Raw genomic sequence first — 23455 nt, 5'->3', positions numbered from 1 at the left:
CAGTATTTTAACACCACAGCTTTCCACTGAGTTAAATGGTGCGTGTTCCCAGGCTGCACACCACAGGTATTAGTGAATCAGGGTTACAGCTTACAAAAGGCAACTTCTCAATTCAGCATTTGTCTAGTGTCATCTACAGCATGGGATTTACATAAAAACCATCATGGCTGTATGTGGAGTTTCAGGTGCTGCCAATTCCCACTTGCTGTGAGACTGGCTTCAGATCATAAGGAGCTTTCAAACATGAAGTACATGGTGAACAACAAAGAAACGAGGTAATGTATTTCTAATACCAACACTGCTTGTGACAGCACTCCTGCAGTCAGGAGCAGACCCAGAGGGGGCCAGATGCTTCCCATCTATGCCCTGGACAACCTCTGCAGCAATAATTAAAATCCTAAGGATTTTAAGACTCTACGTGCCCAAATTCCTCCATTACAGTACTTAAACAAAAAAAAAAATCTAGGTCCTAAACCTAAATAAAACACATTCTGATTTGGGGGGGCATAAATCCATACGTCAGCTGTTACCAATGGTAAAAAACTGTACTAGCTCAGTACCTACCCCAGCAGCCAGCTCCTCAGCACAGCTCCCATCACTGTCCAGGTTGGCCTCTGCCAGGCATCCCCACAGCCCTGCCCGCCCCGAGCCTTCGGCAGCACATTAAGAGAGGGGAGCCAAGGGTTTTGGCTAGGCAGACCCCGTGCTCTCTCAGTGGGGGTCTGAAGGGGGGCCGACCAGAGAGAGGTCTGTGCCCCACGCAGCCACATTTCCTCATACTCAAAAAGTGACTCTTCACCCATAGTAAAGAGGTAAAAATGTACCCAATGCTATGCTACAAATTTTGCCACAATGCAAAGAATATCGGCCACCAACAAGCAAGATTTGCTTCCATACGTCGCCTGTAGGGCATTCAATGAGTCCTTAAGGTCATTCAAGGACAAAAAATTGGTAGGAGGGCGGTGATTCAGCAGAAGGGGTGACCGTGACCTAATACGCTCCCTGTGGGCAGCCCCCGCTGCTCTTTTAGGAGGGCAATAACTACCATTGCCGAAGTACCCCAGTGCAACAGACCTGCCACGATGCTGATGGATCGGAGACGTTTTGGCCAAAGTCAACCAGGTAAAGTGGCTCCCCGGCTCCATGACCAAACCCTACGTGCCTGAGCTGCTCCATCCACCACGCATCACCCCGAGGAGCTATAAAAGGCACTCCAACCCCACTGCCAAGCCCAGCTCCCAAAAGCAAAATGACTTCAAAGCCAAAAGAGCATTTGCCTGTACAAGCTGGTGCCAAAGCTGAGCCAACAAGCAGGATCAAGTTTCACACACAGGTTGCACCAAAGCTAGCTACTAAGCCAAATCTTTACCAGGTGTATCAATGGTAGGAATGGGATTTAAGCTCAAGATTTACATGGAAGAGCCCCTTCCCCTCCTCTTAATATTTTGCTTCTCTCTCTTCTCTAACCAGAGCAGTTAAAAAACCAATCTATCAGTTCAGGCAATCTGTATTCCTGAATTAAGCAAGGTAAACCAAGCCTAGCTTCAAATCACTTACAAATGTCTTCTTCATGGGCTTAATGCAGTAAGCTCAAGTCAAAATTCAATGCTGATAGACTTTATGTGAGTTAAATACACAGAAGGCAAAAAACCCAAAGCAAATTTGTTCTTTGCTAATACAGACTATTCACTTACTGACATCTTTGCAGTGTTAATATTTAGAATAACTTCTGGTACTTAAATGCATATGGATAAAACAAAGGAAAAATGTGTTAGTGGAAAAGTTGGAAACCTACCTATAAAATCAATACAACCTTGAACAGGAATTTGATTTCAGTTCTGTCCTATGTTTCTTGAGACCCTATTCTCTTTATGATGCACGACAAAGGTTTTAGCAGGTCCAGTGGAAGCAGGACCGAGATCTCCAAAGGCTTATAAACTGAAGCTCTATTAATGGATGGTTTAAACAGAACCCACCTCTTTAGCAGGGAGTGAGGTGGGTAAAAAAATGTTAATTTGTGGATGTTTAAGTACCATTAAAATATTATCCTAAAAATATCTTTGATTATTTCTAGCCATATATAAGAAACAGATGATCTTTGAAATGCAGCTGATCTCTCCATTAACCAAAATTAACAAACACTTGGAACAGAATTAGTTTCTATTGCATATTTTCTGCACATTTGACTTCCATCTATGTTTCTCCATGCAAAAACTAATGGAGTTTCAAGAAGACCTCAGTTAAATTTTACAGAGATTTTTTTTTTTTAAATGCTATAATTACAGTGCACACTTTCAAAAGAAAATCTTTTCTCATCTGCAATTTTTGTAATTCAATTTGTTTCCGATTGTCGGTACCCTAACTGCAACTTTTTGAGGACTTGATCCTTTATCTACGTAGCTCATTGTGGCCTTATATGATAAGACTAGAAGTTCAGGTTCTAACATTTACATGCATGACAGTTTTGTGGGTGTAGAGGTATATATCAAGGTTTTTACTCATAAATGAAGAGGGTAATCCTACTTGTTCAAAACACTTTTTGAATGATATCCTAGACTCAGTATTTCATCTTCTGTTTTCTTCTCCTCAATGTAAAAGAAAGAGAGGACATTTTACATCCCTTCTTTTCTGATTCTACCTTGTTTCTCTTCCCTGTCAGTCTCTGAAATTCCTATGTTCTCTGTCCCTCTGATTTACCCCGTCTTAATAACTCAGTAGATATAATGCACAACCATGTGTGTATGTGTACGTGTACGTGGCGGTGGTGGGATTGGAGACGGTGAGCGATGAATCAAATTTAACAACTGAGCAGAGAATCATCAACAAAAACAGTTTTCTTCAATGCAAAACTTCAAACGAGGGAAGCAAATGCTTTTGTAAGCCAGGAAAAAGAGCTTATGATATTAATACCCAAAAGTTAATAGAGAAAAATGCTCATTGAAATACATGCAAGGAAAGAGAGCGTTGTGAGAAGTAAATGAGAAAAATACAATAGTTTAAAGCACAGAGCTACACATAGGAACACAGAACTATTTTGTTGCCTTGTCAAAAAATAAAAAACATGATGCCCATACTAAAGTCAAAATATGCCTGAAGACCAAAGAAGCAAAACGTGCACCACTAGGCTACTTCTGGGGATTTCCTAAAGAGCTCTTGAGTCTATGTGAAAACACTGTGCTGGATGTTAAACGGATTTAAAAAAACAGTCCGAGGCAGGAACTAACTTTTACAACATCATAAGAAATGTGAAAGGACTGTAAAAATATTGATTCCAGACATGTATATAAATGTACATACAAGCGTGTATATTCTAGTTTCTGTTCACAGAACTAGGTATCTCCTCCCTTCCTCCCTCCTTCCCAATTCTGCATTTCTCCGAGCGCTCTCCAGGCACGCCAGTTTAATACAAAAACCTCAAAACTCTACCTTAGTGTCATGGCGTATTGCCGAGACTGGGGTGACTTCCTCTGCTCTTTTCTTTTTGCCCTCTTCATCATCTTTCTCTTCTTCTGCCTTTTTCTCTGGAGTCACAGTGGTTATCAAGTTGGTCTGAGAGATGCCCTTTGTTGTGGCGTACTGGCCAGTACCAACCTCTGCAGCAGACACAGAATCCTTCATGTACATTTCATGGTTTTCATTCACTGATGCTAAAAGCAAATATTTAAAGAGGGAAAGTCTGAAACAGCTTTTGCTGAGAAGCTGCATAAAATTAAAAAGCTGCGTTAGTAAAACATTTGAGATATTGCTGAAAACACAACTATGTCATGTTTCAGGAAACCAGAAGCATGTGCATACATTTAAATAAACTGTTTACTTGAAATAAAGCTGGTAGCTTTTATATGCATAAACATATATTATGGATGTGTATACACACATTACTGTAGCTAATGTGCGCATTACACAGTTGTTAAATGTTAGCAAGCCATTAAAAGTGCTATTGTAGTAAAACATCAGAAAAAAAAAAAATCAATGCGTTGCCACAGTTATCAAGCAGGAAACAGAAGGAGAACCAGCTATGACATCAGCCGTGGGGGTGGAAGAGATTTTTTTGGAAATCTGTCAGAATATAACAATGCAGATCAAATGCACAGTAAGTAACGTGCTACATTACAGGAAATGACAATATTGATGTATCACAGCCATAATATCTGAGAAGCAAGAAATGAGATCTTTGTACTACTGAGTATTAAAGTCTGGCAGTTAAGTGAACTCATTATCCTAAAAAATTCCGGGAAGTGATGGCATTCAGTTCAGCAGACCAAACCAGAATATTTTAGGATGTAAACCTTCGATAATTCAGCAATTTATAAATAAATGATTTTGGAATAAATAGTAAATTTACAAATAGAATGTAATCAAAACATTAATGCATACCCAGGCCCTGCTCTTGACTACTGTGGAACTAATTTCTATGTCAATAGGACTATTCAAATTTATAAAGTTACTTGCATCTGTAACAAACGACAGGGCCCGGATCACAGTGTAATGGCAATGCAGAATGTTACAGCCACATTTGTGTTACAGTAACAGCATTAGTGAAGAAATCATAAGCATTGATTAAAAAACCTCTTTTCCCCATTTGCACTTATGCAAATTAACATCATAAAAACTTCGCGGAGTCTAACAAATGCTGGGGAAAAGCGTTTCAGATATCTTGTCTCTCGGGAACGAGCTTAGGAGGCGGGAGAAAGCAAGGGGAGTAGAGGGAGACATCTTGTTTAGATGCTACAAACAAAACAACGCAGAAGGATAATTTCTGCTTTGAGACACATGCACAGCAATCAGGTCACCAGTTGCTTAGTAACGAGCAAGAAGCACATCAGAATTAGAAGATTCCAAAATAATTAATGACAAGCAGCACCTTTAGGGGGAGAAAAGAAGGCTTGTCACTACTACTTTTAAATCAAGGCTTCTCCCCCCTCCCCACCATCAGCTACACTCACTGCAATTCGTTTGTGATATTCTGCAGGAGAATTCACTTTTTTTTTTTTTTTACTGTAGCAATTCTGAATTTAGTCTCAGTCTTTTTTTTTCTACAAAAATAAACTACAACCTCTTTTTACTCAACAGCTGACAACAGTAACAGCTGATGAAGTAGCTGAGATTCTGAATCACACACTGGTTTAACCTGAGGGAGCCGCAGAACTGTGACCTCCATGAACCACGGAGAAAGAGAGGAGGAGGAAGGACATACTATTAACCTGTGTACGTTACTCTCCACCTCACACCTTCAAAAGTAACGTACGGAAAAACCCTGTTAGCGCTCATCCGACTACGACACACGGTAATCGTAAGCAAATGTTATTACTCAGTCAAGGGGAATAATTCACTTACGAATTATAACAAATACTTAAAAGAAAAACCTACATAGGAAAAAAAAGCCAAATTAAATCAAAACCCGAACAGTTACTCATGCAAACCCTGAAAAAGCACTGAAGCCTGACTTGCTTGGGCAGGCAGGTCCAGGAGCCTCGTCCTTCCCCAAAGTGGGGAAGCGCTTTGCAGGTGCGAGGCCAAGGAGAGAGGCTCCACCAAGAGCGGGTTCCCAAGGACCTCCTCCAGGCAAACATTTCACAAGGACCGCAGCAGTGCACTTAGCACAGTATTTCTCTGCGTCCTTCCCTACCTCTGAAGTGAACGCGCAGGTACTCACAGCCTCCACTCAGCTGAAGCTCGAGGAGATGAGGTGACAAGAGGTTTACACCTAATCTAAAGCAGAGACCACCATGATGAGAGCTTTTGACAAAGTCAACTGAGAGAACCTTACCCCCATCTAAGCTGCGAGACATAGTGTAACGTTTACTAGAAGACCGCTCAAAGTACGGTGCGGGACGGTCTATGAGGGCGCTGGCTCTTCTCGTCTGGGCCTGCGTCCGGCCGCTGTAGCGGAACTTGGAGCCCAGCGTGAGGAACTTCTTTGGAGGTGCTTCTGGCAGCAGGAGCCTAAAACACACCAAGCAGTGCACCCGTTACTCCTCCTCCTCCAATAATCAGTCCACTGTTTCTGCAGAGGAGAGAAGATGACTGTTGGGTATCACTCTCCATCATAACCAGTGCCTCACAGGTCTGCAGCCGAAAGGGAATCAAAGGATGCCCCTCACGCCACATGACAAAAGTGCTTAGCTAATGCATTTGAAGAGCTAAGTCCTTCCTAACAGGCAAGGATCACTGAGTCCCTTCCCGCTTGAAAAGCAGATTTATTGTTTTCTAATCACTGGAAATAAAAATAAGGTGTTCCTCATATCAGGGACCCTGATCTGGGCTGAAATACAGATATAGCTCTTACACTTCAAATGTAACGTGGTGCTGCTGTGCTGAAGACAGGGCCAGAACAGATTTCCAGTGAATGCTGGTCAGTACTCATTCTCAGGGACACAAACGTTTTTCAGGTTAGAGCCTTCCTACTCTCTGTATTCTGGCTATGGGAGTTTGCTGAAGAAACCATTCTCCTGATATGGAGTTTAAGTTTAAGACATTGATTTTCCATTAAAAATCAGAAACACCCCAAAAATGCACACACAATTTCTTTTTAGATCTTTTGCTGCTAAGACTGCATTTCATATGAACGTACAGACAGCCTGAACCAATAGTTTTAAGAAAGGAGAATAATTCTTCAGTCCCACCACACATTTTGAGAGAGGTTTTTAAGCACTGGATGCACTTTCACCCCATTGAAAATCTCACCCTTTTGGGTTTCCATTGTTAAGTATTTCTTTGCTGACACTCTCAGCACAAACTAATTACAGCATTTATTCCACTATCACAAACTTTTCTCAGGTCTTGTCAGACGTCAAAAACATAGCTGCAAAATTCCTCCGTAATACAAAAATTACAGCTATGGACTGGGTATTCTGGGTGACAAAAAAGATACCACTGACTACTGTCTGTATTTTCATATGCAATTAAATAAAAAACTCCTTTTTAAAAAAAATTCTTACCCACATCCCCCAGTAACTTCCCACATAATTCATTCTCCCTATACAAACGTATGTGCAGAAGTGCAGCAGAGTCCTTTATCTCTTTAATTATAGCGGCTGGTAATATCACAGCATAGATAAAGCAAAACGATTAATTGGGACCATATGGTGATTTTAAACATTCAGTATCTATCTGAAATAAATATGAATAATTTGGGTGAAACATTTCACATTTAGAAGAAGCAATAACCTTCCCATGTCTGCTCAGCGATACCTTGTGATCAAAAAGACAATTTGATTTGAAGGGTTTTGTCTCTGCTGAAAGAACTAGTCTTTTCTGTTGCGTTTTGTGTCACCTTTAGGAAAAGAAATCCACATACCTGAAAAATGTATGGTGCTCAACACACACTTTCCATAAGCGCTTTGCAGCACGATGATTTGGCAACTTAAACCCAATAGTGCTTTCAAACTGCTCAAACTAGGTAGGAAAAAAGAAAAAGTATGTATTTGATGCTGTGCATCTATTTTTAGACAGTGTACATGGGTTCATCTTCAATTCCTCCGTCTACATCATCTCATTGCAAGTGTTAACATATATGCTCATGTATATAGCCACATATATACATATTCTACAGACTACTGTCTGGGAAGAAAGCTGTGAGTGATAATCAATGGAAATCTCTGAGGATCATTTTTTGGGGGGAAACCCAGATAACGAGCAAGAGGTTTTTGACAGTGACAGTGATGTTTTATGCCCTATGGTAACAAAGAGTCCAGTTAAGACTTGGGAGACTTCTGAGAAAACCACCATTTAGGTGTTTTAACCCTGTTATTTTAACTTCACCATTTTAAACAACAGCGGGAAGCCTGATAATAGCCTGGAGGGGAGCAATAGTCCCCAGGGACTGATCTGGTCTCACACAGCCTTAGATTAAGGAGACTTAGAGTAAAAGAACTACAGTCAGTAAACCACAGTGGTTTTAGCTAATTTATCTCCTGGGAGGATGAGGAAAAGACAGGTAATTGAAGAGTCGGCTGGGGATACTAAGAGACCTTTCTAGGTTGTGCTGCAGATTTATATATTCCAGATGCAAAAGCTATGCCAGCTACAACTGCTATAACATGTCGATGGCTACATGCAGACAGCTGAGTAGGCAAAATAGTGTTGCTGTGATCAGGAAAGGTAGGCAGAAGGGCACTTGTAAGGAAGCCTGGATCCCTACGGGGAGCTGACAGAGAGAACCAAGGCAGGAAACAGCAAAACAATCAAGATGATACAAGCGACACATGGGATGGTGAATCACATTATCATTAAATGTGATTTGGAAAGAGGCTGCATTGATTATTTTGCATAAGGAACTATGCCCTGGTCACAGGACGCTACATACCAGGACCAGCAGAGCTCGGTGCTGGAGACCTTGAGTGCAGGCACTGGGAACATCAGTGGCTGTTTGTTTTTTTGTGGTTTTTTTTTTTTTTTTTTTTTTTTTTTTTTTAAATCAAACTCAAGACTGGGAAGTTGGTTACTAAAACTGTATCTGCTGAGAGGCAGGGGATGCAGGTTTGTGGATTTTGGTTCAGGACTCTCAAAAAGGCTCAGGCCCTGGGGCTGGTAGGGGGCCCCAGCAGATTTCCCAGGTCACTTCTGAAGTTAGTACTGGAGACACTGGCTCGGGACGCCCAGCTGCCCGACTGCATTAACGGCGAAAGGCCAGTCCTCACCCTGGTGATTTCGGTCCCGCTACACAGCTCCACCCTCCAAACTGGGTACAGGTTTTCCACCTGTCACAGACCGATGACTCTACCAGCTCTTAAAGCGGAGACGCTCCCTTGCCCGGGATGATCCCGAACTCCTCCTGGGGTTCTCCCTAAGGCTTATCCCTCGCTCCCGGGCGGCGCAGGCTCAGCCCGAGGCAGGTACCGCGGAGCCCGCGGCGGAGCCACGAGAGGGCACCCGCTGTACGAGGTTGGGCATCGCCTCCTCCGGAGCCAGGGCATCCCCGGGAGGGCCAGCGCGCCCAGCCACCCCCAAGGCGCAGCGATGGGGGCTTGACTCCGCTTCCATCAGCCCCTGGGTGTCTGCTCCGACTCCCAACTGCACTAGTCGGATACGCCTATCAAAGCTGGTACGGCCTGTCTGCATCTCTCCGTGGGTAAGATGAACGGACACTAATTTAATACACAACATGACAGTGGATAACGAGCACTCCATCAATAAGCAGTATGTCACTTAAATTCCAAAGTATTCATAATACGGATAAGCTTTTTACATGCAGATGGCCATATTTATTCTTTATGTTAATTCACAGATGCAAACAGAAAAATACCAAAGAAGATTTTACCTGTGTTTTAAATAAAGTGTTTACCTAATCTTTCCTATGAAAATCAGCACAAATTAAAGAAATATAAATGGAGAGGAATGTTAAAGACTTGTAAGACATAACAAATCAACAAATCAATGAGAACACGGGTTTTTCAAAAAGGTTCATTCACTAAAGACTGTCAGGATGCCCTTACCTCCCCTGGTCGGATTTTGATGTAGAAGTTGTTCCTCTTGTAGGAAATTTTCAGAACCTTTGGCCAGGCAAATCTATTTATTCTGAGTCTGTCTCGATATATTAAGAGACCACTTGCACAAACTCCTAGCATGATTTCCACTCCTTCAGAATCCTGGAAAAGCAAGCAATGCACTTTGTGAATATCTCTCTCCTTACATCCTACAGTACTACAGATTCTTGTCTCCCGTGTTTCTGTCTGAGCTATGGCTTTTTAATGCATCAGCTGTAGTGACCTGATTTCTGCGAGCCACCCCACTCATTGACTGCATTCATGCAAGTAACAGTAAGGTTGGGCAGGGTGAGAGAAACTGAATGCTGCAAATGTTTCCTTGTATTTTAGAAAGCCTCCTAAAGGAGATGGGCAATTTTAGACATTCTTAAAAGAATTATATTAATCATATAGCAACATTTTATTAGCATAATTAAAAAAAAAAAAAGTGTTATTAGCATAAATACCAGATTGAAAGTAAGTAGGACAGCATACAGATTTACTTCTCCCGGCATCACTCATCTCCATGACTAAACCTTGCGAATCCTTAGATAAGATTTTTCTCCTGTAGTTTGCTCATCTTGGCTTTAGTTGGTTTGATAGTTTCTTTAATGCTGTTGTGCCTATGCTCAGCATTTTCACTTTGAAATGACCAGCGGGCAGAAAACTGGGCATTTGGACCAGAAAGATTCTTCTAAAAATGCGCGACTGCCTGTGCTGTAACCCATGTCTGACAGGAAAGCTGTAGGGCAGACATATTAGCACTACAAAAGATTTGTCCATGATCTTATCAGAATATACCCCAAAATTTGTATTTTTAAGTAGGAAGTATACATTTCTGTTTCCTTCAGAAACCTTCAAATAGTCTGAAACCAATCGTCACGGTTTGCTATCAGCACTAGCCTGCATAATTCTGGTTTTTCATGTAACTAAGTATTAATACTGCTGGAAAAAAAGAAGGATCCCCCTTAAAGCACAGAGTTCTTCGGTAATTCTTTTAAAATAACTTAAAAGTTACAAAAGCCTAACAACAGAAACTATGAAGATGTAACCCTATGACAATTATGAAATTAATTCATCATTTTCCTCTGGTTTTCCCAACAGGCCACCTTTTAGGCACACAGTGAAAATCTGATTATACTTTAAGATGAACACAAAGGCACGCATGGTCAGTCACAATGAAAAGGCTACATACAGCACAGCTTGAAATACACAAAAAATTGTTTTAAAATCAGACACAACACAGAATGAGCGCCACAAAGTCACTCCAGTGTTAGAAAACACACCAATAGAGGATGTATGTTCCAACAATGATGGTATTAACCCTTAAAGGTAGATGTTTTTCTACATAAAACACTCATGTGGTATCACTGTCAGGTACTACAGAAGAGAAAAAGCCCATTTTTTTAGTGGACTTTAGTTTCACAGTTTCCTAAGCAAAGAGTAACATCTAAATACAATGAATACATTCTAAAAAAGAAAGTCTCATTGCCAGTATTTCCACCACCTGGCGAATGCCTGAAATGCACATTTTTCTCACATACAGCCTATGGCTGCGTGTGCAAGGGGCTCTTTCTTCTGACACACTTTCTCAAAAACCTGTGGAGGAATGCCTTCTCCCCTCACCCCCACCTTTGCAGCAGATCTCCGTCCATTCAAGGCTTCGGTTACTTGTCGGTGTCAGAGACTGCTTTTCAAAGGGATACTACGGTCTAAAATTAAACCTGAATAAAAGAATTTTATTTTTTCAGGAGTGATGTGTTTGCACAGGACAGGAAACTGTGAGCTGTAACGTCTGAGGGACGAGACGCACAACCCTGCAGCTCTGCATACGAATGGGGGGCTTTATCAGAGCAGTGACAGCCCAGAGGACAAATCTGCCTATCTGACAGCATTTTTTATCACAGCTTTGTGCTGGATAATTGAGAAGTAGTTTTAACAGCATCTGGCAAGCCCAGCATCTGTTGAATACCTAAGATACTGGCACAGCCATAGTGAATTGACATTTACATAGAGACACCTGCCATGGCGTGACTTCTAAAAGGCATCCACAGAGATACCTGTCCCCTAGCCTGATACCATCAGGTCTCACTGGCAGACCTAATTAAAACTAAACATCTCACGCAGAGTCTACTTTTCCCACCTTCAGCTCAGTTTCCAAGATTACTGTTGTGTTTCTTAACCCACAGACAGACCCAACTCAGTTACCACTGCAGCTTTTTAACTTAAAAACATTTATTTAGAGAGAGATTGGCTTATCCACCAACTTCTCTTGCTCTGAATCTTTCCATGTGAAAAACAGAAGAGTAATACTGGGTACTAACATTTTTTGGATAAGAAAAAAAAGGTTATCTGAGGATATCTTAAATTTCACAGCCTTTCTCCAATATTCTGAAAAAAATACTTAGGTATTACAACGGTGTGCTGTGTTAAATTTTCAGTAACAAAGCCTGTAACATTTAGAACAGGAACTCACTTTGTTGGTGTTTTGCAGATTTCTTTGTGTTGGACGAAGGATGTTGCAAAAAAGCTACTGAGTGACATTCACCAATCCATTTCTATGTCTGCTCCAAACGTGCATCAAGATTTTGTGCCTATCTGCAAGACACCTCCTGCTAGGGTGCTGCCTGCTGAACCATACCCAGATTTTTCATTTTCAGTGAAGGCAATTAACAGAACACAAGAGATTGCCTTGAATTCTGTAACACACATGCGCGGCTCCTACAAAATGCTCCAGGGACACAGTTTCAGGCCCTTTCAAGATCTGAGCTGCAAATTTATCTCAGTTCTTGAAAGGGTCTGCTGCAGCACAAAACCAAGCTCACAATAATTTGACCTTCACAGAAAACACAGCACTGTCCACAGCTCAGGATTCTTTGTGCAGCGCTCATTTGCCAAGGATGCTTTCTAACTTCAAAGGTGTTAAAAGTCCATTAGCCTTACTTTGAAGAGTGAAGAAAAAAACCCAGCAATTATTTATTTGCAAAAAAACCCACCAAAAATCGAAAACCAGACAACCAACACAAGGCTCTCCCAAGCCACAATAAGAATAACCACGTTTTAATCATAACCTGATGATGATTAGAGAAACTGCTTCATCATGGGAGAATGTTACCAGCAGAATCACTGCCCTTCCAGTCAGCTGCAACGACCACACTTCGGAAGAGAGACAAGCTGCTGTCTCCCCACTACTATCAATCTGATTAGGCTTCCAGCATGGCTAAGTAACTGCTTGAAAGTTCTCTGCAGTGTTAGAAATGATCTGCTTATCTAGTTAAGACACCATAGTCGGCCTTATTAAATTGGAAAATATTGCTGAATGAAACGACAATTGATCACTCTCTGGACAGCTTCTAGTATCATTCCTCATTACTTCGTCCATTCAATATATTCCCAAAGGATTTGGTTGTTTAATCAACATGAAAGGTTGATGTGCAACATCTTTGCATCTATTCGCTAAGTTATGTTACAGTTCCAAGATACACTTATGTTTACTCCATGAGTCACCTTTCCTCATGTTGACACGATTTACCCCACAAAATGCCTGTCTCAAAACAGTAAGAAAGAATAAATCAGGGAGTCTATACTACACCGCAGGAGCAAGATGACTGGTGAAAGAACTAGAGTACATACCTTGGCATGATGGAGATCTACTCCATACATGGATAGCTTTTTGGCATTCTCCAGGAAATGCATCTCAGCCTCTGCAGGTGTCATTCCCCTGAGGAAAAGTAACCAATTCTAGCATCAATGTTAAAGAAACCGAATCTGAAATAAAATCCAGCAGCTGGAAAACATTTTCAGCCTGTCGGAACTACAGCCATACCCCTTAGGTAGCTGGGTACCTACCAGAGCCAAAGCTCTGGTGCAGACCCGGTTATCTTTCATGCTGCAAAGCTCTTCTCTAACTGAAGACATGGAGAGGAGTCTTGTCCAAAAAATATTCTTACTAAGTATACCGCAGCAGTTTTTAACATTTCCTGATGCACCAGGACGGTACCTGAAGGCAGGCTACAGCCCACACTGATGCCCTCTGCCTACCTGTGGCTCTTGTGCAGCTCAATCACTTTATCCTCCAGCTCTTTAGTGTGATTCGGCGCAAAGCGAAACTCGCTGATGTAGTCGCTGCCGTACTCGTCGGGGTCGTAGTCGCCGAGCTCTGACTGCACGGTGTAGGAGCCCAGCAGGGCCAGCGTGACGAACGAGCAGGGCAGCCGACCTGAGACGATGTCATCTCTCAGCTGCAAGCAGAGGTAGTACCTGCAACGGAGCACCAAGGCAGCTCAGACAGTGCTGCTCCACCGCTGCTCTCAAAGGAGCACTGGCAAGAGGCCTCAGCTCCTCTACTAATTTGCAGACAACTCCCAAGCCCAAAGTTTTTCAGGCATTAACAAGGATAACAATAATTTTGAAAAACAAAACAGAACCAGCCTTGCCTCACCTACAAGTAGCAACACCTAATTTATCTTTATAGAGCAGTGTGGATATCCCTTAATAAAATACGTTATTACTTTGTTTAGTGACTTTGATGGAGAATTACCCATTTAACATATCAAGTTTCTATCATAAATTGCTAAGATATACAGCTACATGATAATTCTTTTAAGAGAAAAATGAATTAAAAGCCCCAAATACTCTTCATTAAAGGGTAGCTGTCCAAGCCATTCAAAAACATAAACTGTCTCTTTAGCAAACTGTTGAGGTTTCTCAATAATACATTTAAACAGTAATCACTGTTAAAACCATGGTGATAAGCAGTGCAAGGGATCACCAGATAAAAGAAAACAGAAAAAAAGTGAAGAGCGTTGGCTTGGTGATGAAGGCACCGAGTTCCCAGGGGAGATTTGAGAGTGAGAAGAAGAAAAAAGCAACCCTTTCTTTTGGAAGACCTCTGTTGAAGTGTGAACTCTTGGCACACTGTCTTTCTGCGCAGTGCCTAGCACAGGGGACCTCTGATCTAAGCCAAAGGCTTCACGCTACCTTAAAAGCAACAAGTAGTCCACAAAGCAATGAAGGTTAAAAATACCCACAGGTTGCAAAATGTTATAACAGGCTAGGGAACGTTTGCTGATGGCACAAAACTCATCACGGCTCAGAAGTTTTCCTGCCTTATACCAAGGAGGAAACCAGGTGAGGGTTATTTTTTTTTTTGGTTGCCGTTGCACTCCGAATACAGAACCAGAAAGCAGAGGTGCAGACTGCAGAGCTAAGTGACCTGGATAGCAGGGAGCAGCCATTCATCATCACCATATCCCTATACCGTGCACATCAGTTGCTTGCCTCATCAAATAACGTACAAAATTTACACACATGCGGATTCTCATCCCACTTCTTTCATTTTTACTTACAGTAACAACTTGTTACCACTGCAAAAATGGGCATCAGGCATCTTGGTGTGCTGGTTTTGGCTGGGATACAGTTAATTTCCTCCATAATAGCTAGTATGGGGCTGTGTTTTGGATTTGTGTTGAAAACTGTTGATAATACAGAGATGTTTTTGTTATTGCTGAGCAGCGCTGACACAGAGCCAAGGCCTGTTCTGCCCCTCACCCCACCCCAGCAGCGAGTGGGCTGGGGGTGCACGGGGAGTCGGGAGGGGACACAGCCGGGACAGCCGACCCCACTGACCGAAGGGACATCCCACACCGTACGCCATCACGCTCAGCACAGAAAGCTGGGGAAGAAGAAGGAAGGGGGGACGTTCAGTGATGGCGTTGGTCTTCCCAAGTCACCGTGAGGCGCGATGGAGCCCAGCGCTCCTGGAGATGGCTGCACCCCTGCCTGCGAAGGGACGTGGGGAACGAATTCCTTGTTTCGCTTCGCTGGTGTGCGGCTTTTGGTTTACCTGTTAAACCTGTCTTTATCTCAACCCACGAGTTTTCTCACTTTTACTCTTCCAATTCTCTCCCCCATCCCACCGTGGTGGGGGCGGGGCGGGGAGCGAGCAAGCGGCTGCGTGGGGCTGAGCTGCCGGCTGGGGTTAAAGCGCGACACTGTGAAAGCTAAAATCAACTCTCAGGAACACGTACATTTGAAAAGCTGGGGCTTAGGGTTAAATTACACAAAAGTCTTCTTAGCTCAGAGGACAGACACTGTTCACAATGTCTTTTCTGCCAAAGCATTGCATATTTTCCATAAGCTTGTAAGAGAAAGGAAGCCAATGGGAATACAAAACATTCCTTTTCTTGGATAATTAGAGTGTAAGTGCTACTACGAACAGCTTTTAAGCCCCTTCTAGAAAGGTATCTAATGTTTTAAACACCTGGTAATATCTTCAGATAGCTGGGCAGGGTCTGGAGGGTAGAATTTCACATTAAATGCAAACTGCCAAGCACCACCTGGAAAAGAACACAGATTGACTGACAGTACACTGTAAGTGCAAACGGAGATGCTCATGCTGTTCGATCACCAGCAGACTTAAAAATACCCCAGCCAAGCAACTCCTAAGAACAGGATATAGTATTTTTTTCCCATATATCATTCTGAAGATACTACTCTTCCCTCTCACAATGACAGTATTAGATCAGATTTCACAGGTCTTTTCTCATTTAGTTAAGATTTCCACTGAAGCAAGGACCCTAAGGCAGCAGTAATTTATTACCACCACTAAAAAAAACCTCAGTCCAAAAGCAATGTTTACTGGAATTAACCATCTGAAAACCCAGCCTATACAAGCTTTAAAACCAATAACCCAAAACACAGAGCCGCTGGAAACACCACAAGCCAGAGTATGAATGGGGTCCAGAGTGGGGTGATGTGCTGAGGTCTGGCTGCCCAAACCAGCTCACAGCATCCTCTCAGAGTGCTGCCTCAGCACATAGCTCCCGTCTCCAGCAGACATAAATTAGTGTGTAGACAAAACTGCAAGGACAAACACAGAGAGCATGACTGAAAAACAGTACATAACACTGGGAATTCTTATTTAGTTATTTCAGTAAGTTTAGGTGACCCATGGGATGGATACTGGTTTGTGTCACCACAGTTTGTGAAATTGTTTTTGGAGCGTTAGCTTTAAATGTTGTAAAGAAAGAATGTGAAGACTAAAAAAAGAGTTGAACATAGTATGTAAATACAAAAGCTATTCTGAAAAAAGGGACAGGTTATACTAGTGCATGTCTCAAATGCAAATAAAAAGCAGTAACATAACCCCAAACTACAGTGTTCTTTACAAGCAACACAGTGGTTTTTCAGTTTTCACCGAGGCCTCTGTTGTGGGATATACCTCTTATATGTGCTTCTACCACATGAAGTTCAGTATTTCTGTAGTCAAGAAACCAAAGCCAAAGTAATGACAATTCCATTTCCTGAAATGCATTGATGCCAAAGTACAAATCTAACTAAAAATAAATAGATCTCTCCTGAAAAGTCCATGTCAGCTGTGAAATGAGGAAGTGCTTGTGAACACTGTGAAGAACAGGACTCTTCCTTGTAAACCTGAAGGGTAGGGCCCTCCCATGATCTTCAGCTCAGGGGCACCTTGTGCCTGGGTACCTCCTACAGAGTATGGGGTTTGAAGGGTATCTGGTGCACTCTCCAGTAAAACAGTTTATATGCTGGACAGGTCTGCTTGCCTGGAAATACTGTACGGTTGTCCTAATTGGGTGTTTGGGAGTATTTATTTAGAGACGACAAAGAAATATCATCTTGTGCAATGCCCCATCCACTTTGGTCACCCACGCACCTGAGAAAACAGGCTCAATGTGCGAGAATTTGACATTCATCATCCAGACATCAGCTCTTGGTGAGACTTTTGGGCTCCTTGAGTTTAGGAACTTTTTCACTCTCTTGGGCCATAAATGCTGGTGGAAGGAAGATTTGGCTGGCAATGAGGACGGGGCACAGTGCCACTGGGGACCGGACCAGCCCTGAGATGGGAGCAGAGCCTGTGGGTGCCACAACAGAGGAGAGGGGCCATGGCCTGAAAATCTATTCCTCTGACACACACAGAAATAAATCAAACCTATGATATATCCTATCATATAGCATGGACGGTTAAGATACTGCGTTCACCCCTCACTTTATTTAAACCTCACTTAGGTTTAAATAAAACCTAACACTGTGCAAGTCAGCAGGTTATAACTAACGGGGTGCGAACCAGGGGCCGCAAACACAGCAACAGCCTCATTTCTCAACCACTGGGATGAAACCCCTGTGGTCTGCAGTGGAATCACAGATAGCTCAGCGTGCGTAACTCAACCAGCATTTAGCAGGATCATATGTGTGTGTTTTGGAAAGTGTCATGGGTAACAGCCCTACTTTTCCACCATTGTCCTGTTGCAAATTTCTGGGGTGAATTGTACAGAGCAAGCAAATTATCGCTGTCATCTTCTGCAAATACAGCTGTCCACTGTGTCAAGTCCAGGACGAGACTCTTCTGCCCGGTTAATCTCTCGCTGTCACAACCTTTCATTGTCTATCTCACGGCTCGGGCACATACTAAATGCACTTCAAACTCAAAAAGAGCTGAGCTGCTTTACTCACACTGACCATCAGTGTAACCGGACTCACCAAGGTCTACAGCACTTTGCTCTCCAGATCCATCTTCTCAAGACATTAAAAAAAGGCAGATTTTCATTACTTTTTATGGTAGATCACCTACTTTTCATGAAAGTACTACTGCTGGAAAGGCGCAGTTGCTCATAGTGAGTGGGGAAGTTTTCCAGCCAGTGTAAATTAACCCTTTGAATCCTGGAGAGGGAAGTGATTAATTTGCCGAATCAAATGTGAACAACCAGATATATTTGCTTGTGAAAGCACAAGTGCTTGAAGAGATCGTTTACAAAACACGTGAAGAAAAAAAACTACTTTCCTGCCCAAAGAAGTCACACACAAACATTTCACCGATTTCAAAGCAAAGGGGAAAAAAAAAGACAGGTTAGATTCTGAGCCTGGCAGTCTTGACAAGGCTTTCCTTCTAAGAGGTTTCTGAATTTCTAATGTAGCAGACAGCTAAATTTAACAACCAAGCTTTTTAAAATATTTATGTGAAGAAGAAAATCGACCATTTCTCTATGAACCTTAGGAGCAAAGTTCAAGCTTTTGAAATGCAGGAAGGAAAGATATTTCAGTTAGAGTGCTCTCTTTGCATCAGCGAAGTATTTCAGTATGGGGCATGACCGGCGATCTTGGATATGATGTAAGTATCAGTAATGCACACAAATAATTTATATACGTGGCCTAGTCCCTAAGGTTACGTCGCTTAATGTCAAACTTCAGGCTTTCGCATCTCTGCAAATGTCAAGTTGTTTTCAGCACTGCAAGTTCACGTGTTACAAGCCTGCGCTCATTATGGAGTACAGCACCTAAAAGATGCAATAATTCCTTTGCCAGGCACTCGGGACAGGACGTGAAGGAAGTCCGTGGAATTCGCTTCATCGCCCCGGGGCACATGCTCCCGGGGAAGGCATTGAGAAGGGGGATGCTGCCCCGTCCTGCCTGTCCCCCCACGCTGTGGGCAGCAGGGCCGGGGCTCGGGGGTTGCGGAGCCCCTGGTCCTGGGGGCGTCCTGAGGGCACCCTGGTGGGCCGGGCCCTTCGACCCAAGAGCAGTGAGCTACCCCAGCCCAAGGTCAGAGGGGCTGGGCAGTGGCGGGCACCTGGTGCCCGTGACACCCCGGTTACATGCTGGGGAGCCCCCCCTGCCTCTCGCACCCCTGCTCGGCGCCACAGGGGTCTGACACAAACACTGACGGCAGTTGAGAACAACAACTTTTTTGTGCAGATTTTTGGGGTCCAGATACACCAGAATCAAAGTTTTCCAGACCCCCCAAAATAAACACACAAATGGTAACTAACTTACTTCGGATCTGCTTCTTGATTTCCTTGGCAGGGTCCAACCAATTCTGCAAAGAAAATGTTTCCTTTTTTCAATTTGAATTAGAAAACACAACAAATATTGTTTTTAAAACTGTACTATGAGTCAAAGCTAGAATATGTGAAGGTCTGCCACCCCTTTGTCCTTGGAGCAGCAGTAGGCAGGGATAACACTAACTTTCAAGGGATAACACTAACTTTCAAGACGTGGCCCTAGGTAGAAGCAGGATTTCTATCAACCTTCCCAGACGTTGAAGGGCTCCATTGTTTGAAATAAAACATAAAAAAAATAGAAATTAGTAAAATAATCCCACAGAAATCTTTTTCCAGAGTATCTTCTGGGAAAATTAAATTTCTACAAGCTTGTTAAGAAGGGCTTTTTAGTTGTTTGGTTGGTTGTTGTTTTTTTTTTTCCCTAACCCTGGAAAGGCTGAAAGGCCTTGCTAGAGGACAGGCAAGGGCGGCATGGGGCACTGCCCCATTTGCAAACTGGCGTGGGCACGAGGAGCTCCCCAGGGGCAGGGGGAGTGCAGAGGCAGAACACAGCACTGGGGCTGCCCCATCCACGCTGCGCAGAGCCAGGTGACCACACACGACAAAACCCCTGCTGAGGAGATGGGGAATTATCACAGCCATGTGATGCCAAGGAGCAAATGAAATTCCTCTGGAGGAGGCGTGCGGTAGTTTGGGGTCTCTTAGTGCCGCTGCTGCCTTTTCCTCCAACAGAATCAAATTAATATTTAAAATGCGTCACACAGCCCAGAACAAAAAGTTTCCTTCCCCTAGGGAAGTTCCACTTTCTCCAAAGACAAACAAATGTATCAGATTAAAAAAAAAATACTAAAGAAATACCAAACAAGCAGAACACAACAATCCCCCCCGCAACAAAAACAACCAGTCTGCAGCTGTCCAAACCCAGTCTGTGGTGCAAAACACGAGTCTGAAGAGCTCCAGCTATGGAGCTATTAAAGCTAATATGTGCTATTAAAGCACACTACGCACCAAGAAATTAAAGATGCATCAGGATTTCTGTTTTCAAAGATGACACGTGATGTGGGCACATATATTGTCTGGCTGGAAGTTATCTGGCAGAGGATGGAAGTGAATTGCTAAGTACTTTGACATTAAAAATATGCATGGTATTGATCTATAAATGCGGTGTCAGGCAGTTATTCTTTTAGCTGTTTAGCTCTGTAAAGTAACTGGCGATCTAGAAATGTTTAGTGCTTCTAAACCACTTGTTAATAATGAATGTATTCTTCTCTTTACAGTACAGGAAAGCACACCTATCTGGAAATGCATTTGAACATCTGCCTAACTTTTACCACAACTCAAAACTAAGCAGATGCTGAAGTGTTATCTTGCACTGGCATGGATCAAGTGTCTGCTTAAGTGATTTTCTGAATCAGAAACCAAATCCTCATATTTAGAAGTCTGTAAAGAAAGGAGAAAAGAGAGACAAAAAGACTGATTTCTTTCGCATCATATGTAACTAAAACAAAGGGAAGCCTAGAAAATACAACTGTTGTTCTCAAAAAACATAAACAGCTAAAGTAGTAATAGCTCCAGCTCCATCAGGAAAGACTTTTCAGGCCATGCAAAGCACAAAGTACCTTCACCTGGTGAACTCTGCTGGGCTGCTGCACATATTGCTAAGAAGTTTTGATAATGGTTTCTTTCAAAGTATTTATCTTAAAATGCCAAAATCACACCGTATATTTTAAATTATCCTTTGATACTCTCTCTTTCATCACAACATGTCCAAAACAATACATCTATATCCCCTGCACACTAGATCATCTTGGGCACTGTTAACATACAGCTTGCTTAATACTAAAGCTGAGATGCAGACAAGTAGAATGTGATTCGCTATTGCTACCAACTGCTTATGAAGACTAATGTCTTTAACTAAATCAACAATGCTAAGATAAAGTTAGTCCAGACTTAAAGCCTCACCTTATCTTAGCGGTTAGCAGGAGCAGTAAATGAACTCCTGCCTGTCTGCAGCCCAACCACAGTATTGTACGCCATACTTTAGTATTATATGTTTAGTAGTGTATCTGTGAATGTAAATCTGACTTTCATCTATGGCAGTAATGAAATAAATCACACTAGAGAGAGAACCAGCTATGTTCTCATAACCAAATATGATTAACTTCATTCCTGTCATAAATAGCTAGCACATAGGCAAGCCAGAGAAAGACAGGGGATGCTCTGAAGAACCAGTTACAAAAACCAGTAGCTCAAGCTATGTCTATGGAACTTGGCAAGGAAGATAAAACCAACTTCTGAACTGTTTGTCTGGGGCTGTCTTGGGAAGTTCGATGTCCACATGCCGAAGGTCAGCTGCAGTTTTGTGGGTTACCTTTTGGTTTTCTGTGTCTCTGTATGTTAGCCCGAAGTAGTCTTTTTCCAAAAGGTTCAGATGCTCGCACACTTTGTCGAATAGCACTTGACCTCTGGAACGTTTCTGTGGGAAATGAACAGGAAAAAAAATCACGTTTGCCAAAGAAAGTAATACAAGCATTAAAATAACATCTTTTCTGTTTAAACCTCAAATCAATAAACCCCAAATGATTTAATTAAACTCATCCACCTTTCAAACCTATTGACCTGTAGCTTCATAAGGATCTGCCGAATGGGGCAAAGCTGCTTTTCGTGAAAGTTCAGGTCTTCTTGTGGAGTTAAAAACAAATCAATACATGTCGTGCTTCAAGTTTCAGTGAGAAGACATCTTCTGCCTTCAGAAATTGCAACTTCAAATGCATACTGAGGTCACATCTCAGCAAACCAGAGCATCCTTTGTGTGCAACAGCAGCAACAACCAACGCCACAAAATATTCTTGGTCAGGGACCATCAGATCTGTGACTGGAGGCCGATCTACTGGAGTAAAAACCAAATGTGGAGATCTTTCTCGCTTCAGTAACAGTACAGACTGATTCCAGGATCCTTTTTTTTTGTCAGGGAAGCACAGTAACACCATCTACTGATATCATTGAAAGAGGAGCTGGGTAAGAAAACAGCTTTCCAGTGTCCCACTAACCTTCTTTACTGCTAACATGTTGGATGAGAACATCTCTCACTGTCAACAGCCAGAGCCCTTAGCAGAAGCTTCATAGTATCTCTCATATTGGACAGTAAAAATTCAGGTCGTTCTAGTTCTCAGCGTTATATGTGGCATTGAGAAAAAAAATCTCCAAAGAAACCAAAAGCAGACAGAAACATCCTCTTTATAAGCTACATGTGCCAGCCTTGATATGCATTACGATAAACAATTCAAAATTATCTGAGCCACTGCTTCATCACTGCCTGCACTAACCGCAACTCAGCGAAAGGAAAAAAATCTCCCCACTCTATTTCAAATGCACGCATACATAAATATTTCAGTTGATGTCAGCGCTGCATTTTCTTTATCTGTAGCACACAGACGACTTGAAGCAGCCTGGAAATGCACTACTTTCTTCGAATGCAAGGCAGGAGGCTGACACAAAAGAGGGGAGAATGCTGCTTCTGAATTTATGTGCCTCCGACGACAGAGCTGCGCCCGGACCGCGCTGCCAGCTCAGCAGCCTTGGCTGGGGCGGTGGGCTTTTCACAGTCCAAGCTGACAGAGCTACACACCCGTGGAGCCCAACAGTGGCCTCAAACTATTTCAGAAGTGGTAAGCAAGCCAAAAGAAAAGGCAAGGATAAAAAAAAGAATGGAGGGTGGCTGCCTAACGTCCTGTGAAAACATTGCAAAAGCTGATGGGCGGAGTTGTGCAGTGTAACCTAATTTATGTTTAATTTGGTATTTCTACCAGGGCTCTGATGCTATATTAGCAAGGAAGCAGGGAAATATCCTCTACATTCTTATCGATGGGGAAAGTGAAGAGTGTTGCTGATGGAGTCTAACAAGTGCTCTCCAGCTGAGAAAAAAACAGGCACAGAAGTGCATTGCAAGCACATTGCTGTAACTTCATTTACTGTGTCTTCCAGCATCATTTGAGCGAACAGCTCTAGGGCCTTGTTCTGCTTGTCACATGCTTTCCACCCTGTAGTAGGAAGCATAAATATATGCCAGCTCCTTTATAATGTCAAACAAATGCTTAGTAAATTCTTCACGCCCCAAACTTGGAAGTAGATAAGAGGTTCATGGTTTTATACTTCATGGAGAGTATCAGATGGATAAAAAAAAAA

The 23455-nt window shown here is 42.6% G+C and overlaps 1 protein-coding gene across 1 annotated transcript in view; it reads right to left on the bottom strand.

The window, feature by feature from the left end:
• EPB41L3 (erythrocyte membrane protein band 4.1 like 3) overlaps nucleotides 1-23455 on the bottom strand; it is a 64638-nt gene that overhangs the window by 18794 nt on the left and 22389 nt on the right. Inside the window, exons 3-11 of the mRNA XM_086472733.1 lie at nucleotides 21642-21746; nucleotides 19263-19305; nucleotides 15727-15802; nucleotides 13506-13724; nucleotides 13098-13185; nucleotides 9435-9587; nucleotides 7298-7395; nucleotides 5768-5943; nucleotides 3427-3647 (exon numbers count right to left, since the gene is read on the bottom strand). Of these exons, the coding sequence (XP_086328859.1) occupies nucleotides 3427-3647; nucleotides 5768-5943; nucleotides 7298-7395; nucleotides 9435-9587; nucleotides 13098-13185; nucleotides 13506-13724; nucleotides 15727-15802; nucleotides 19263-19305; nucleotides 21642-21746 (1179 nt within the window). The remainder of the gene's footprint in view (nucleotides 1-3426; nucleotides 3648-5767; nucleotides 5944-7297; nucleotides 7396-9434; nucleotides 9588-13097; nucleotides 13186-13505; nucleotides 13725-15726; nucleotides 15803-19262; nucleotides 19306-21641; nucleotides 21747-23455) is intronic.

This window comes from Leptosomus discolor, chromosome 13 (assembly GCF_034619465.1).
Source record: "Leptosomus discolor isolate bLepDis1 chromosome 13, bLepDis1.hap2, whole genome shotgun sequence".
Taxonomy (NCBI): domain Eukaryota; kingdom Metazoa; phylum Chordata; class Aves; order Leptosomiformes; family Leptosomidae; genus Leptosomus; species Leptosomus discolor.
This window is presented reverse-complemented; position numbering and strand designations above follow the sequence as displayed.